General features: G+C 53.4%; 5 protein-coding genes across 5 annotated transcripts; 2 read left to right on the forward strand and 3 right to left on the reverse strand.

Moving 5' to 3' along the window:
- Positions 1-1007: 1007 nt before the first annotated feature.
- On the forward strand, positions 1008-3390 carry VTN31DRAFT_1905 (uncharacterized protein; the record flags this gene model as incomplete). The annotated part of the gene is made up of 2 exons (XM_069402014.1): positions 1008-1049; positions 1102-3390. The coding sequence occupies 2 exons, from the start codon at positions 1008-1010 to the stop codon at positions 3388-3390; spliced, it is 2331 nt and encodes a 776-aa protein (XP_069257534.1).
- Positions 3391-5065: 1675 nt separating this feature from the next.
- VTN31DRAFT_1906 (uncharacterized protein) lies at positions 5066-6213 on the forward strand (the record flags this gene model as incomplete). The annotated part of the gene is made up of 4 exons (XM_069402015.1): positions 5066-5245; positions 5310-5711; positions 5769-6068; positions 6121-6213. 4 exons carry the CDS (start codon positions 5066-5068, stop codon positions 6211-6213), a joined length of 975 nt encoding a protein of 324 aa, XP_069257535.1.
- Positions 6214-7162: 949 nt separating this feature from the next.
- On the reverse strand, positions 7163-8145 carry VTN31DRAFT_1907 (uncharacterized protein; the record flags this gene model as incomplete). The annotated part of the gene is made up of 6 exons (XM_069402016.1): positions 7163-7203; positions 7270-7569; positions 7630-7695; positions 7775-7814; positions 7900-8003; positions 8127-8145. The coding sequence occupies 6 exons, from the start codon at positions 8143-8145 to the stop codon at positions 7163-7165; spliced, it is 570 nt and encodes a 189-aa protein (XP_069257536.1).
- Positions 8146-8543: 398 nt separating this feature from the next.
- On the reverse strand, positions 8544-10604 carry VTN31DRAFT_1908 (uncharacterized protein; the record flags this gene model as incomplete). Its single annotated transcript, XM_069402017.1, has 1 exon — positions 8544-10604. The coding sequence occupies one exon, from the start codon at positions 10602-10604 to the stop codon at positions 8544-8546; it is 2061 nt and encodes a 686-aa protein (XP_069257537.1).
- Positions 10605-14950: 4346 nt separating this feature from the next.
- VTN31DRAFT_1909 (uncharacterized protein) lies at positions 14951-17005 on the reverse strand (the record flags this gene model as incomplete). The annotated part of the gene is made up of 5 exons (XM_069402018.1): positions 14951-15639; positions 15695-16146; positions 16198-16661; positions 16712-16899; positions 16957-17005. The coding sequence occupies 5 exons, from the start codon at positions 17003-17005 to the stop codon at positions 14951-14953; spliced, it is 1842 nt and encodes a 613-aa protein (XP_069257538.1).
- Positions 17006-17757: the final 752 nt, after the last annotated feature.

Genomic DNA, 17757 nt, shown 5'->3' on the forward strand with positions numbered 1-17757 from the left:
CGGTCGGATTGCCACTCGAGCGGAATGCTCCATTATAGACGATACAACACACAACAAAGCAGTCAATCATGACCCGTGGTCATCACAAAGCGGACGCCTCTTCCGGGCACCACGAACTCTGGGGATCGATCCTCTAAATGTTTGGCATGATTGACTTTCCAGGCGTTGGCTCTTGGACGGCGTGATTGGGGGGAACCCCCCGGGCGTGTCCCAGCTGATGGCATTTGATTAGCCTCGCTGAGGGTCCAGTGGGGGCTCTGGGCGGAAACTTTAGTCCGCCCTTAACCTATCCCTATTAGCGCCCCTCCAAGCGAGGGGAATCAGCGCTGCAAACAAAAGAAATTCGAAGCACCCTCAGTGCACCAAAAGGAAAAGAAAAAAAAAAAAAAGAAAAAAAAATACATACACCTTTCATTGCATTTTCTATAGACCTCTTCCATTCTTCCCTTTGCCACACTGCCCAAAGTCCGCAGCCGGTTTTCTCTTGCTGCTCTGGCACGGACTGGGCATGTTCATGGTGGCTTTCTGAGAACGCGTCTTCGGGTCGAGTATTTTGGGCGTGGCGGTCGTTGTTCTTTTTTCCCTGTACCGTTTTTTTTTTCGTTTGAATGCCGGTGTTTTATTTGGTTCTGCACGGTCGCTGCTGCTGAACGGGATTGTTGGCTGGCTGACAAGGACCCGGCTCTGCAGACAAAGAGTCAACCAAAAAAAAGAAAGGCAAAAACATCCTCCCAGGATAAAGGGGGAGAGTAATTCCCGACGCGGTCAGGTACGCGCGGAAGCCAGTGGTACGCCCTCGAGATTCCCAGCAGCCAGGCGAGAGAACCGGCAAGAGAATACTGACCATGGCGCCGTATCGTAGAATTCAGCTTGATCGGCAAAGCGAAGACGTCCGGCAACAATGTCGTCCTCCATCGCCGGTGTCTCCTGTGCTTGGTGAGCCCTGGTCTGCCGAGTGCCGGTCACTGTCCTGGCCCCGGCGACGTCGGGGAAGTATCCAGATCACCATGGAGAAAATGAACACGGAAGATGGTCAGCTCTTCATCAAGGTGCGTGATGCCATCCCGAACAGCCCCGGTCAATGGAGCTGACATCGGACAGAATCTTGCCAGTTTTGTTCGCGCCCATGAAAAAGCCCTGGCCAATGCCCTCCAGCTCCGGCGCCAGTCCGTTCCTAATGCCGCATACAGAGGCTCTTCCGGAGGCGCAACCTCGGCCACATCGGCCCTCGCCGCTGCCCTATCGTTTGGCGCGTTGAAATTCACCACTCACCATGTCAAGCCGGCGAAGCTCACGCTGACACCGCACCACCTGTTTTATCTCCTCTCCCGCTTCGAGGAACTCGGCATCAACGTAGGCGCCATGAACGTCCGTCTTGAGAATATCCATATCGAGTCCTCTGTCAGCTACGTATCCTTCCTGAACCGTCCCCGTCGCTCCCGTGGCGACCGAGACTCTATCCACTCTGTATCCAGTGTCCGGAGCGTCATGTCTGGCATTAGCTCTTTGTGGTCCTCGTTCGGCATTGGCTCCAGGGATGGTATGAAATCGGACAAGGCCAAGGCTGCCTTAGAGGCCGACCTAAAGTACCTGTACTCTGCCTTTACCAAAATCCCCTGCCTGCGCCTGGCCCCCGACCACCGTGCCCGTCTAATTCGTGGTTACGAGGAATTCCCGCTGGATACCGCCGTGCCACTTCACGTGTTCAAGAACCTGGGCGCCCTGGAAATCATCGATATTGACTTCCGTTCCTTCTACGGCTGGGATCGCCTGTCGGAGCAGCTGCGCACCCTCACGCTGAAGCGCGCAAATCTGGATGACCCGGCCGACCTGCTGACCAAAATCGTTCTGGATGACATGGACAAGCGCCGCCTGCGCTCGTCCAAAACTCAGCCGTCTCCCGTGTTGGGCGGGGCGAATCCTTCCAAGTCGAATTCGGCCCCTGGCTCCCCCCGCCAAGACTCCAACATGGCGACCAGTTCCAGCCCCAAGTCCGCTTCCATGATGCGCGCCCAGTCGGATGGTGAGCGCGGGCATCGACGGACGGGCAGCTATTCTCCGACGCGCCCAACCACCGCGAGGTCCAGTGCGCCCCGCCATGCCCGTCGCCAGTCGATGAAGATGGCACGCTCTGGTTCGGGGAGCTCGAACTCGAGTGAAGTGTCTCTCCACGGAAAGCGCAGCTCCTCCACTCTTTTGACGGATGTCTTGCCTCCTAGCAAATGGCGTTTCTTGCGTCACCTCGGCCTGCCGGATAACTCCCTGACCTCCATCTCCGCCGATGCTTTCGCCCCGGTCGCCAATACGCTGCACTCGCTCGACCTCTCGTCGAACCTGTTTACCGAGGTGCCCGACTGCCTGGCGTCGCTCGTCTCTCTTCGAGCGCTGAATCTGTCCAACTGCATGATTGACTCCTTGCGCTCGCTTTCGAAGAATCCGCTGCCCGCCATCACGGCACTGAACTTGCGCGGCAACCGCTTGTCCTCGCTGGCGGGCATCGAGCGATTACTGTCTCTGGAACGTGTCGATCTGCGCGACAATGCGCTCACCGATCCCAGCGAGATTGCCCGGCTGACGGGCCTGCCGGAGATTCGAGAGATCTGGGTCGCGGGAAATCCATTCACCAAGACGCATCGCGGATACCGGGTCACCATCTTCAATCTCTTCCGTCAAACCCCGGGCTACTCGGAGGATATTATCATTGACTCCACCGGTCCTGGATACAGCGAACGGAAGCAACTCATCGACCGCGTTGCCGAACCCGAATCTGCCCCCGTGGTCCGGCCTGCCGACCCGCAACCGACTCACACCGTCAGCCGAGGCGCTGCGCAGGCGGTGGGGCAACCTAGCACGGAGACTTCGGCAACGCCCGTTCAGGAGGGCACCAACCGCCGACGGAAGAACCATCGGCGGCGCCATGTCGTCGATGTTACGCGCGAGGAATCCAACTCGGCGCAAAACACTCTAAATACAGAAATCCCAAGGCTAACCATCGCGTCCAAATCGCAGGCGGACCCGTTTACGAATGGCGCCGCAGTCGAGGCGGTGTCACCTACAACCGTGTCCCTTTTGTCGGGGACGGAAGCCATCAGTCAAGCATTAACCGCCAAACCCATCGACAGCGCCCAGGAGGAGCCTCCGTTCAAGACCTTGGAATGGACTACGACTGGCGAATCCTTCCGCCAGCGGATTGAGGCGCTTCAGCACGATGTCGGTCATGGGTGGCTGAACGATCTGGGCGAGGACGGCTGGCCCAAGGAACGTGTCCGTTCAGCGAGCATCGCCGTTCCTCGAACGGGACCTGGGCTGGATGGGCCGATCATCCCGCCCGACCCGGTCTCTCGGAGCAACAGTCAAGTTATGGTTCATGGAGGCGGGCCTGTTGACTGAATCTTTCCTTTTCTCCTGTCTTTTGAAACGTCGATTGCATCCTCGATGTTGACGAGTCGAGAATACCCTGTCGGCAATATTATACCCCTGTCTGGTTTCGGATCTGTTTGTACATGTGTTGCATACTGGTGTTACGTTTATTTTTTTTTTTTTTTTTTGATTCTTTTATTGGGCGGGATGTTGTGATGACTTTACTGATGATTGCTAGACCGCTTGTATCATATGGGCGGTTCTCGTTGCGGGACTGCTGATGACTGCATGGGTTGGTGGTCTGTGTTTCTTGTTTGATTGATTATATATACACTGGTGATGACTCTGATACCGGAGACATTGCGCTAATAATAACGATCAATTCGATTGAGTGCTTTGTTTAGATGAATCCAAAGTTCTGAACTCGCTCATCTTGCATTCTTGGAGTCTTCGCAGACACATCTCTGAGCCTCTGTATTATGTAATCAATCCAATTCCATTTCCGGATGGGCTAGCCTATCACCATCCCAAATCCCCAGCGACAGCCGGGCACAGGGGACAGGATCCGGGCCAGAAGGGGAATTGGAGATCAAGATATGTAATTCCAAGTGCTTGTAAGCCTCTCTCCATCCAGAGATTGTGTCTGAATCACGTAGCCATCGCAATACGGCGACGCTTGGGGTCTAGACGAGTTGTGGTGATAACTACTCAGTCCGCGCGGCCTCGAACGACACCGCTCGCCCCGACACCAACAATTAGTTAATTTCTTGGTTTTTTTTTTTTTTTTCCTCAACGCTTCTCCAACCCTCTTCACTCTGTCCTTTTCTTTCTTTCTTTTTTTTTTTTTTTTTTTTTCTTTTCGCGGCTATCTTTCCTCCCGATCGTCTCTGCGGCCTGTCTTTCCGCTGGAATCCTCTTGTTGATGACCAGCTGTGCGCGTTTCTGAATTTTTCCGCTGAAAGGAAAAAAACCGAACCCGCCCCGCCACCGCGTTCCCGCTCCTTGCGTACGACCCAGCCAAAATCTCGAATTCTGTTTCTCTTTTTCGACTCTTGAGACTCATCCGTCCTCGATTCCTGATTAGGACCCGCCCGCAGTTCAACGTCGCTTGATTCATACTTTTTGAGAGTGTCGTGATAAGTTTGTCAACCGTCCGCCCTTGCTCTGCGATTGAGTTCATCCGTGCGCCCGCTTCCCGATCGGTGTCCCAAGTGTAATCCTCTCCGGCGCGGAATCCTAAGCCAATTCCACCCGCAAGTTTGTTGATTTCCCATTGCAAGACTCGTTTTTTCCTTGCACGACTGTCGCTGGAGAGCGTGTGAAATCGTCCCCTCCGCCGATCGTCTAATCCTGCGTGTCGGGGGGCGTGTCAACCCCCCTCCCTTCAGTGAGTTTTGCTCTCCCTTCGTAACCGAATCCTTTGGACGCGTTTTGTTGTTTCATCGTCTACGTCCTCAAATAAGTCAACATCGTTGGATTCTAGAAGAAAAAAACTTTTCCAGTTTCCGTTGTATCTCGACCAAATTTCCACTGACAGCCGAATCGCGGCAGTTTCAGGTCCTTAATCCAGCACCGCTCGTTAACAAAGCCGCGCCCGCCAAAGTCGCCCATCAACGTTTCGCCCGCCCGTTTTCTTCCCCTTCTTTCCTCTCTTCTCTTTCCGACCGCCTTCCTTTCTCCCCTTTACCCCCGTCACTCGCTCGTCATGGCTGATCAAGGCGAGATTGACTTGGATTCCATCATCGACCGCCTGCTCGAGGTGCGAGGCAGCCGGCCCGGAAAGCAAGTGCAACTACTAGAGTCGGAAATTCGTCACCTGTGCACGAAGGCGCGGGAAATCTTCATTTCGCAGCCGATCCTGCTAGAGTTGGAGGCGCCGATCAAGGTGAGTGGACAGACGAGCATGGAGCACACGATGGGGCGATCGCGCTAACCCGGGTTGTCTGCAGATTTGCGGTGATATTCACGGACAGTACTATGATCTGCTAAGGCTGTTCGAGTACGGCGGGTTTCCTCCAGAGGCCAACTACTTGTTCCTGGGCGACTACGTGGACCGCGGCAAGCAGTCGTTAGAGACCATTTGCCTGCTGCTTGCATACAAGATCAAGTACCCGGAGAATTTCTTCATTTTGCGAGGTAACCATGAGTGCGCGTCGATTAACCGGATTTATGGGTTTTACGATGAGTGCAAGCGACGGTACAACATCAAGCTGTGGAAGACGTTTACGGACTGCTTCAACTGCTTGCCGATTGCGGCCATTATCGATGAGAAGATTTTCACGATGCACGGCGGCCTCAGTCCGGATTTGAACTCGATGGAGCAGATTCGGCGGGTGATGCGGCCTACTGATGTACGTGGGATTCTCTCGCTCGAGGTTCCAGAGCGGAAGGCTTGCTGACCACGACAGATCCCTGACTGCGGTCTCCTGTGCGACCTCTTGTGGTCCGATCCCGACAAGGACATTACAGGGTGGAGCGAGAACGACCGCGGAGTATCGTTTACGTTTGGGCCAGACGTCGTATCGCGGTTCTTACAGAAGCACGATATGGACCTCATCTGTCGGGCGCACCAAGTCGTCGAGGACGGATATGAGTTCTTTTCGAAGCGGCAGTTGGTGACGTTGTTCAGCGCGCCCAACTACTGCGGAGAATTCGACAATGCGGGTGCCATGATGAGTGTCGACGAGAGTTTGTTGTGTTCGTTCCAGGTATGATTTCATCTGACTCTTTGACATCCAAGCGAGGTGCTAATGGTTGTAGATATTGAAACCAGCGGAAAAGAAACAAAAGTACGTGACCGGGGGTCTCAGCAGTGGCCGACCCATCACTCCTCCGCGCAAGCAAAAGAAGTAAAAAAAAAATAAAAAAGAAAGAAAAGAAAGGAAATGCATACGAGCTTCCCCATGTTGAGCAGGTTCGGACGGAGATAGAGAGTTTCGATCGACAATAGGATATTCCTTCCCGGCGAGCCCGGCAGCCGTTACGCCCATACCCCCAACCGTACGACTTTTTTTTTTTTCCGACCGGTTTCTTAGACCACGACGATCGAATCGATTTCTCGGATGATCATCCGGTATCCGCGGCTATATCGATTTACCTTTCTTTGCCGTGTATCGAACTACGCGTTTTCGTACCGTTCTTGTTTCTTGGTCGTTCTGTTTCTGTTTGTTTTTTTTTTTTTTCTCTTCGTTCCCGCATCCCTTTCTTTTTTTTTTTTTTTTTCGAGACTCCTGTGCTAGGAATGGATGGATTCGATTAGGTAGTTGAATTCGGTGTGAAGGTGAAGCGAAGACGGAAGGGAAAGACGGAGGGAAATGAACGAATCACTGGACACTGGTTTCTTGTTTGGAAATGGAATTCCTACGTACTTACCTGCTGCTACTACAAGGCATGAATTTGAGTTGTCATACATCATCTGACGGTACATCTACATCCGTACGTACGTACTCTTGCTGTGTATACTCCGTACGGTGAACTTGTTGGGAGGAAAGAAGGAAAGAGAGAGAGAGATTGCAATGGTTTCCTTTGCTTCATGACGACGCACTCCGTACAGTCAACAAGGAAGCATACAAGATGCTTGCTTGAATCTTCTCTTCAGACAAGTAATGAAGAAAAAAAAGAGCAGGATTAATCGATTATATCATGAATGCAACGAGAGATAAGAGAGATGATCTGATCAGTCATGGGCTAATAAACGATAAAAACCGTCTCAAGCGCGGAGGAACACAAAGCGCAACAACAAACAACATCCGGGGAAACCAGAACCCAGGAACCAAAACAAGAAAGAAAAGCAAGCCGCCGTCTAAACATACTGTGAAAGCCATCGGAATCCTTCACCGTATCCTAAACAAACAAACACATTAATCACTAATCACCGAAATAGGAAATGGAATAAAAAAAAAAACATACCCTGCCTCATCACCACACTACACATGAACAACTCAATCGGCCGGATCCCCTCAAGCGGCACCTTGCCTTTACCCGTGGTTTGCCACAGACCCAGATGATGCCGGAGCTCATCCTCGCTGACCGCGTCCGGATGATCGATCTTGTTGCCGAGGATGAGGAAAGGCACCTTGGCGAGCTCCTCCATGCCCAACAGCGCATCCAGCTCGGCCTTGGACTCGGCGAACCGTTCGGGATCCTTGGCGTCGACGAGGAAGACAATGCCGCTGACTTCGGGGAAGTAATCTTTCCAGAGGCGGCGGGCTATTATCGTTAGATAGACTACTTCCTCTCCAGGGGGGTGGAGGGAGGGAATGATAATACCTTGTTGGTGACCACCAAGGTCAAAGGTTGTGAAGCGGTTGTTGCCAATGACGAGTTCTTCGGATGCTGTTTTCTCTCGGTCAGCCTCTTTTGTCTCGACTTTTTTTTCCCTCTTTCTATATAGGTATAGGTTGAATGAACGTACTTGGATGCGCGGTGGGTTGCAGAATCGCCACTCGATCATTCTACATGCCATCCCGATTAGCCCCGTCTTGTTCCTTTCATAATCATACAGGAGGAAGGGAAAAAAGAAAAAAAAAAAAGACTCACCTTCAACATATGCAACAACGTCGTCTTACCCGCATTGTCGAGCCCCAGAAACAGCAGCTTCGCGTGCTTGTTCAGGAGACCCAACGACGCGAGGATATCCCAAACTGTCATTTCAAATCCATCTCATCAGTCCATTTTGTTCACTTCCCCCTTCGGAGCTTCAGATAGCGCAAAGAATAGCGCAGGAAGAAAAGAATCAAAAAGAATCAAAGGGAGTATGTGCGTACACCAGTTCAAAAGCCACATTGCGGTAAAGTTTCTTTTCGATCCTCTCGTTGGTCGACGGCGAGTTGGCGGTAGTCGTAGGAGCGGCTCTGAGTCGAGGGATATTCGGTGACGGTCGTGTGTCTGGGTCGACTTTGGAGGTGTCAAGATCAAGTCAGTGCTTTCTTTCTCCGGTCTGGCCACTCGAAGGTAGTTTCGGTCGTCGGAGTCTTGGCATTGCGGCCTGAGGTTTCAGGTATCTATGTATCAACTTCTCCCATCGCTGCTTCGGCCCAACTCGTACGACAAAAGAGTACTACTCAATCAGTATGAATTCAAATCTAGCATTACGGTACGTATCTGATCGCTGAGTATGCAGTACGGGCCAAAAAAAAAAATACCCCCCAAAAGTATGTACAAGAATCAATCTGAAATGGTCATTACACCGACAACACAAACTGCCGGTCCTGATACCCTCGGAACCGCTCCGCCATCTCGAGCCCCAGCTCTTTCATGCGCTCCGCCCCCTTGCCCGGCCGCCGTCGTTCTGACTGCGGCTCCCGACCGCGTCGTTGTTGTTGCCTCCAGAACTTCTCCTTGCGTTTTTGCCGCTTGCGCTCCAAGCCCTGGATGATGTCGATCGGGCCCCGCGTATGCGGCTCCCGGCTGGTGTGTTGGTTGCTCACACCCGTGACCCGGGTCGGCGACTCCGAGATCGACGAGAGCCGCTCCATCCGGACGAAGAATGGGTTCGGTGTCCGCGGCAGAGATTTCGTGCGGCTGGGTTGCGGTCGCTGCGTAGGGCCGGTCAGGTTCACAGGAATCCCCTGAGACGGGGGCAGGCGCACTTTGGGAGCCGGTGACTTGGTTCGCTTCGGGGAGTGGCGCCCATGGGCCCGCGTCGCTGGTGCTGGAGACATAAGCCGCTTCGGCGAGGCCCGCGGCGACGTTGGCCGCGAGCTCTTCGTCTTTCCACGCACCGCCTCCTGCGCTTCCGATTTGCCATCGTCATCATCATCTAGATCATTGTCCTCCGGATCCGTCTCCGGGAAGCTCGGGTCAATGTCCTGCGGCTGCACTCCGTGCTTCTTTCGTCGCCGTTCCTCTCGGCACGAGATGTATGCCGCCTCGACCGAGCGGTCCTCGTCAAGCGTCCCGCACACAAAGTCGGTGCTGTCTGGAAGATCCGGCGTTTCGGCCCGTGCACCGGGGGTCCGATGCTTCCGCTTCCTCCGACGAGCGTCAGCCATCGACTGCGCTCTCTGTGACTCGAGGGACGTGTTCGACTCTCGGCGAGGAACCGCAAGAGGCAGGGGCTCCGCATCCCCAGCGCTCGTGATGGCTGTGGTTGTCGAAGGGTTCCAGAATCCGTAGTCAGACTCTTCTTCATTCTCGTCATCCGAGTCCGCGAACCCGGCCTCGTTGTCCGACTCGTTGCCGTCATCAAAGTCATGAATCGTCGAGCCATCCTCGCCGGCCTCATCATCGTCCTCATCCTCGTCCTCGTCTTCCCCATCCTCATCCTCCTCATTATTATCCTCTTCGTTCGCCTCATTTTCCGCCTCTTCCTCAGCAATTGCTTCCTCCTCCGCTTCCTCGCCGAGTTTCCGGATGGCTGTTTCCTTCTGCATGCAATCGCTCACGGTGATTTTGTCCGTATATTCGGCGGGCTCCTCCACCCAGCCATCCAGCTCATCCACCGAACTGGCAAACTCATGGAACCGCGTCTCCTCGGACGGCTTAAACTCTCCGAGCCCATTCACATGGACGCCTTTCCGCCGCGCTGGTTGTTCCTTGGTTTGTTCCTTAGTCCGCGGTGACGGACTCGGCGACCGACGCGTCCGTGGAGCTGGTGATACGCGGCGACAACTTGGTCTGGACGGGGATTGGGAATCCCTGTCACGGGTCGGGCAGGACACAAAAGTCAGGGTCGTTTTTCTCTTGGGTGTTTCGGATGCTGGAGTTTGTTCTTTCTTATCATCTCGCCGATTGCAAGCGAAACTGATGCATCGCTTCCGTCCAAGATCGGCTTCCACCTTGGACTCGCTCGGGTCGAGAGGGGGTTGTTGTTTGATCGGTCCAAAGTGAACACGCGCGTGATGTGGCGGGCTAGGTGCGTTGGAGGTGGTGGGACTCGTGGACTCGCCGTCGCTGGTGAGCTCGGCCGTTGAGACGCCGCTGGCATTACTCAGCGGATAGCCCGGGCGCGTGTCTCGGTCGGCCGGACGCAGATCGGGGCTATGCAACAGGGCGCGTGTGAGCAGCGACTCCTTCCTCTCGGGTAGAGTCGGCCGCGTCTTGGCGTATTCGGGCATCTCCGCGGGCTGGGAGAAGCCGTCGAGCATTTCCGGCGCCAGAAAACGGTGGTCCGGAGGTTCGTCGCCATCGTCGACCACCTCGGCATCCTGGCCGGCAGGGGCCGCGGACTGGTTCGACGAGAGCATCGTGTTCAGCAACGTGCGGAGCGTCGACAGCTTCTGGCGGTCGTGATACTGCGGCATGGTCTCGGGCCGGAGAACGAGGCGACAAAGCGGGAATGCGAAGGGAATCCGCCCAGGGCGCCACCGATGAAGCGACGCGTGGTTGCTGTCTCTGGGCGGAGCGACAGCCACCGGAGATGACTGAATCTCACCAAGAAAGAGGGTGTCCCGAGCCGGACGCAAATTGTCACAATATGGAGGCCATCATCTTGAACACGATGCGGGAGGAAGGGGCAATCAGTGCGCGGGAGAAAGTTTGGGGGGGGGGGTGGTCAAACGTGGAAAACGGACAACAAGAAAGCAGAGAAATGGGGGAGCAAGAACAATAAAAAAAAGGCGAAGCAAAGATGGAGAATGTTGACACGATGGAGGGAGCAAAGCAAGGCGAAAAGCAGCGGGTAAAAGAAAGAAAAAAAGCGATACGCCACCACCGCGGGATGCCCAAAAGGGGCTAGGCTGGTACTGTCGGCGGATCGGACCGGTAATGACATTACAAGTTCCCACAGATATCGACGTGAATTGCCCTGTTAGGAATGTTGGGGGATGGTTTCTGTTAGGTAATGCGCGTTTTTGTGCACCTGGAGAAGCTTTGACTGTACTAGAAACTTATGTACTATGTATGATGAGGATTGAGGATGGAGTTGCAGTAGTGGGCCTGCAGAATATCACTTGCAGAAAGCTTCTAAAGTTGGTCACAGATTGTAAGTTACCACGACGCATAGGCTATCTCTCTGCAGTCTGCACAGAATTTGTGCGGACAGCCGCTGTAGGCGCTTTGTCAGGCATCTGGCATGTCCATTCTCCGTCATCATCATAATAATAATACTGCTAATGAATGTTGGCCACCGACATTGCTGCTTGTTTGCAATTTGGCAGGGCAAAACAACCCTTGCTGGATGTTTCAATCTGGAAGATCATTCGGATAACCGGCATGGATCGAACAAAGCACGACGTGTTTATTTTCTGTGCATGAAGCTTGGCCATGCGAAAGGATCTGATTGACGGACAGTACGGAGTACGAGTACAGTAGTATAACCTCTCTGGTGCCATGGAGACTTGGAGGATTTCATCGGTCGACTCGGTGACGCCTAATCCTTGACCCAGCCAGCCGACTTTTGGCTCCCGTCGAATTCTCTAGCGCCGGCTCGCCGAGCGACAGTCTCCGTCAGATTTACAAACAGCAGAAAGCAGCATGTACATAACTATGTAGGTAAACCTTACCGGCGTCTGCCCGAGGTTGGCCGCTCTCGGAAGCCCTGCCGATCGGCGCTGATGTCTGAATGCTGATCGCTGGTGACCGCCTGTTTGACCGTCGCATGGCGTGTTGTGCTCGGACTTTGAAGGTTTAATCACGAGACGGGAGGTCGTGGCAACTGAAGGTGCAACGTCAGTCAGCCGGGGACGATTACGCTGCCGTGACGACGCCGCGAGGGAGATGACGAGCAGAATACGACCGCATCCCCGACTGCTTTTGTTTCTGTGCAACTGACTCAACGCTGCAGGGACAGAGCCAGTCACGTGGTTCGCACTCCTCGTGTCGGTAGACTAGACTAGCGGTATGGATGGATCGATTGTCCATCCCACAATGACATTTCCATCAGATCTGCCTGTATTGTCGGATACAAAGCACCAAGCTTGATCCGGAGGCTTGACATGCATGACATGAGTGCACAGACCATGCTCGTTTTGTATCTACCTTACATAACTTAGTAAAAGTCCATCAAATTATTTACGGCACAGAAGCACCAGTTCGCCATCGCTAAAGAATCAAATGCGGAGTATTTTAGTTAATTCATGAACCGGTCGTTTCTTGGGTTCTGACTATCGATTCTCTCCCCCGCCTCAAGTCCAAGGATGTTAACAGAGTTCAGTTCTGACATCAACAAATCCATGGATTCCACTCTGGAGCCACAATTTCACCGCTTGATCCAACTTTCACCATGACTGCGGATCGGGTCCTTCGTTCAATTGCCGCTGAATGACTTCCCTATATTAGACCTCTAGCCGAGTCTGAAAACAAACAGACCAAGTCCCAGAAGCCTCGTCTCGGGCTCTCGGAAGCTCCAACTCAGGGCCTGGGAGACCAATTCATGGGTCTCTTAGCCGATTCGGCCATGTGCATCGACGGCGTCGTTTAGGGGCGGGACGGTGAACCGGCGAATCGCTGAGGAGCCTGAGGCTTTTTTTTTCCATCAATCAATCAATCCCCATCGGATTCTCCATCGAGGCCAAACGGCTCCCGCAATTCAAAGCATCGGATTCGGTTATGGATCGTGGTGGACGGTTGGACGGTGGATGTTGTTGGCCTACGTGTCGGTTTTCTGGTTGCTGGAGACTGCTGCTGTGTTGTCAATGATGGATTGAATCCATACACTTTTTTGATGGAGAGAGCATGTTGAACAGAGGAATTGGCTCATCCTACTCCGTATAGTACTTTGTACTCAACGAATCGTAAAATTGCGAAGCAATTCATCATCTACCTGGTGGTTGGCCTCGAAACTATCGAGTCATCAACAAGCCATGTTGTCTCCTCGCGAAACGTGTCCATCAGAGGAGTATGATTGGTAACGTGGGTTCTTCGCCTCATCCATGCCCTGACGTGAACACTGGATACAGTAGTAGATCAACCGTGGACGGTTCTCACTGCTTTCAGAATATTCAAATCTTACCCTTCACCCAAGTCTCAGTTCTCACCCAAGGCCAGGCGATGAAACGATGTCTCGGCGTCTCCCCATGATCCATCAGAGCGATTATTCCATTCCTCCTTGCCTTGTCCAAGACATGCCTAACGTAGTGCGTCGCCGGCCGAGTCAGATCGATGGTTCGTTTCCTAGCACAACCATGTCAGGCCGGAAAAATGGGAACAAAGCAGAGTGTGATCGATGACCACCATCTCGGATATAGGCAATAGGCTACTATCTCGACGTGATCAAATCTCAGTGATAACGACTGGTGACCGATAAAGGGATCGACAAGGCGATGGATCCTTAGAGAACGCCGGTTCGCTGGAGAATGCCCTTATCAGGGGGACTCGACAATCGTTCGGAGGTAACTATCGATCTGGTTTAGGTTCTCGCAAGACATGATCATCAACCATGAACTGGCCGATGAAGTACTTGAGCATCAGCGGATACTTCAGTGACGTGCAAGGTTCGATAGATTCCGTCACACCGCATCTTGATTAGTACTCGTACTAGGTATCGATGGAAGTTATGGACCCTGCCAGTTCACAGCTTGGCCTCGAAGACCGATCGCATGCAAACAGGAGATGGAGATTTGTTTGCAAAGCTGAGCCTTGATCCGCCTTTCTTTTATTTGATCGGCTATCAAAGCACACGCATACTACAACTACTCACACTCAAATCGAGCTGCACAGGTTGCAAACGCAGCTTCCTGAACAGCTCCCAACTCCAGCTGAGACCCTTCAGCCTTCATTGACATGGTCACAGCTTTCCAAGATTGATGCAGGGCGATACATGCATACGGACTGCCGATTATGGGATAAAACTTTACATTCTATTCTTTCATTAAGCCTCATTTCTTCTTCAAAAATCTAAGTACTATTTCATTCGAACGCCCTCGCACGACATTCTCGGTTGACGCCCCTTGCCGGGCAGCCTGTCGATTCTCCGTTCCTTCGTTGCTCGGATATACTCCTCGCCCAGCGGATGGCTGGCGCGACATGCATGATCAAATATCGGGCGGAGCTGAAACTATACACTGCCATGATTTTGAGCCTCCATTCCACTGTCCAGGCACCATCATCCAGTTCTTCCTTACTTCTCATTCGTACGAGAACAGTAACTTACCCAAGGTGCCTAGGTACTTCCTGACATGAATGGTTTCTCGTCCGATATATCGATCGGCCTCCGCGTCATGTGCAAATCACAACCTGCAGTCGAAGCCCAAATCGAAGTCTTCCTTTATGCATAATGACGTAGGGGGTTGGTTGTTCAGCTCGCATGACTGGATTACCAATGCAGAACGCGGTTTTCTTGCTTTTTTTTTCTCCCGCTTGCTTTTCGATGATGCAAGCATATGAAATTGGAATGTCGGTAGTTATCTCTTACGGTAGGTGTCATCTCCGTGGATAGCCGTCGCAAATGATCCATGCGCTTTATAGACAGATTGGTTGCTTCAACATGTACAGAGTACGCAGGTTGATCTGCTTCGTACAAAATGCCAGAACAAATACAAAACCAATCAAGACTATATACAAATAATGGCATTGATAGGCTGAATAATAATCCAATCCCTCTATCCCCAAATGGATATCCCATCCAAGCCCGTAACGCCGCGCTCAAACCAATACGACCTACTGTACAAGGTATTCATACATGTAGAAGAGTACGGACGTCGTCGAGCTTTCATATGCTGGTGATACGCGCCGGCTTGTTGAGCTGCGGCCGGTGCTTGATCACCGTCTCCAGCTCGCGCAGCATGTGCGTGCTGGTTTCTGCCCGTTCTCGCGCCGCCGCCTGCTTCGCCCGCTCCTCCTTCATCCGCGCGATGCGCTCCTCGCGGCTCAGTGACGACCGCTTGCGCGACGACGACGGGGATGCCACCGCCTCGAAGATCTCCTCCTCCACCGGGTCGACGGTCGCCGAGTCGAAGTGGATGGTTAAATGCGCCGGCGGCGTCTCCCCGTTCAGCGCCCGGAGCGCCGCCGACGGGCTGCCGTCCACTGCGGTCGTACCGCCGAAGCTGCTCGCCGGCGACAGCGGGGATCTAAGTTCGCTGGATGTCAAAGACGACCGGTTCGAGGAGCTGCTTTGCTCGATCGCCTGGAGAAGGGCTGTCTTTCCGGCCTCCCATTCTTCCAGGAGCCCTCGAATGTCCGCCCCGATGGACTCGTACTGGGCCATGAGGGCAGTCCCAATGTCCTTCTCACTGCCGTCTTGCCCGATGCTTGCGTCCGACTCTTCCCGCATCAGATACATCTTTGCATGGAGAGCGCGGATGCCTTGGGTCAGCGAGTTGAGCCGCTGTAGTTGCGCCCGTAGCGTTTCTCGTCCGGGATTGGCGGCGGACGGTAACGGCGGAGGGGCAACGTCGCCTAGTGAATCTATAGTCAGCTACAGACACAACTACTTGACATGGACGAAACATACGGTCTTGTTCCTCCAATATGTTCCGGATCCGCACCATCTGGTTCCCGGTCACCGTCGCCAGGCTGCACATTTCCTCCACTGCAGCACTCCACGTAGCGATATCTGCACCGGTGCCGTCCGCCTTGAGAGCTAGTAAACAACACAAAATGCTCTTCCGAATGCCATGTGTCCGAGCAAACAAAGCACGGAGCGACCGCAGGGAATACTGGTCGTCCGCGTCCCTCTCGGATAGAGTCTCCTCCGCATCACGGATGATGCCAGGCGTCACCTCGTAGATGTCATAGTATTTGTCGAGATTCGCCGAATCAGCCAGTGCGCGGATGCCGCGCTGTGCCTGCACGTACTTCTCCAGCAAGGTATACAAGCATTCTGACACAGTGCGACGCAGCCGAAGACACCGACGGACCTGAGCGCTCTCCTCTAGTCGACTGATGGGAGGCAACGGGGTGCTTCTGCATGCAGTTAGCGCAGGAGAAGCCATGGGAACAATGGCCGCTACTGACATCCGATACCCCCTGGACACCAACTCTACCTCCTGGATGAACAGCACAGACGCCGAGACAACAGAATCAAAGCCCTTTGCGTTTCCGATGAACGCGTTTGCGGCTTGAACCGCCTGTTGTCTTAGAAACTTGAGCCACTGCCGCCTCGCAAACGCATAGAATCCGATTCCCATGATGGGCAGGACAATCACCAAGACTAGACCTCTCCAAGGGCTCAACGACCCTGCTCGTGGCCGACTCCAGTGGATAATCCAAACTAGAAAGAACGAAGTGGCTGCGGTAACCACTGCGCCCGTCAGGCCGACCGTCGACGAGAATGTCGCTGACTCGCCCGACGCGAGATTCGGCAGGCCATCTTTAGCGGAGAGCGTTGATGCCCGGTGCTCGTCCAGCAGCTGTGACGCAACAATCACATAGCCAAACTGTTCTAAGAATTTCTCATTGTCGCTTCGACCAATCGCAGACTGCAACGTATCAGCAATGCCGCAGCCCGACGGGGTTCGCGAGACCTCACCGAGCAGATTGTCTTGATCACACCTCTGAGACCTGCAAATCCATGGACTTCTAGCGGCGTCGGGAGCTTGTCCCGGATGCGCGACGGAATGGTCGATGCTCCCGTTGGGGCGAAGTTGGCAGGGCTTGCGGATTCGGCGCTCGAGTCGTCTTGTTGCGGAGACCAGTCTTCTCCACGTTCGCCTTCGCCTGCATTGAACGGCAGTGAGCATTTCTACCTCGGTTCTCGAACATCGAGCATCGTACCCTCCAGATAGTGCGCCAACGGCGAGTTCTCATAAACCAGTGATTCCATGCCCAACGTAAGACGCAGGCCCTCCGTCTATCCACCACGGGGTGTGATTCTATGGCCGTTCAACTCGCGATCCGGCCCATGTATGTTGACAGGCTGGCACGAATGGGGTTTAAGAACAGCCACGATCAGAACATCCGTTGAGCTTGTCCAGGATTAGGTAGTATATCTATCGAACGAGGCAAAAGTCGCACACTTTTTCGGCACCGCAGGCGAGGCGACTGAATACTGAGTACTCGGAACAGCGCTAGTTCTCTGTTTTGTGTTTGCGCGACGGGATATTTGCTAGTTATGCGTCGTAGGGGTATTCTGGGGGTTGCAGCCGCTTTGCCCCAGGTCGAGATAAGCCACAGTCATGATCTCCCCCTGACGCTTGACACTACTCTCTGACAGGCTGAGATGTTTTTTTTGGACAAGTTTGGTTAACTGCTGAATCGGGTAAACTGACCCACTACTGATCGGGGTTACTTACAATATTTCCGCACACATACCTCATCAGTACTAGTACACAGAGCAAATATGTACTGTACTGTAGTTACCATTTCCGTCGAAATACGACCGTTCCAACCTTCTTGGTCAACATCCAAGTCCCGGATCACTCCTCGCTTTTTGCGTCCGAGAATCAAGAGTTACTACCTATGTATATGTTTGTTCCTTGCATTGTGGATATCAATAAGCTGTGAGAAAGAGCAACAATGTCATACTTGCCCTGAGTCTTTCTGTGACTCAGTCATAACCGACCGAATTCAGAGCGC

Source organism: Thermomyces dupontii (assembly GCF_041956625.1).
Source record: "Thermomyces dupontii strain NRRL 2155 unplaced genomic scaffold VTN31scaffold_10, whole genome shotgun sequence".
Classification (NCBI taxonomy): domain Eukaryota; kingdom Fungi; phylum Ascomycota; class Eurotiomycetes; order Eurotiales; family Trichocomaceae; genus Thermomyces; species Thermomyces dupontii.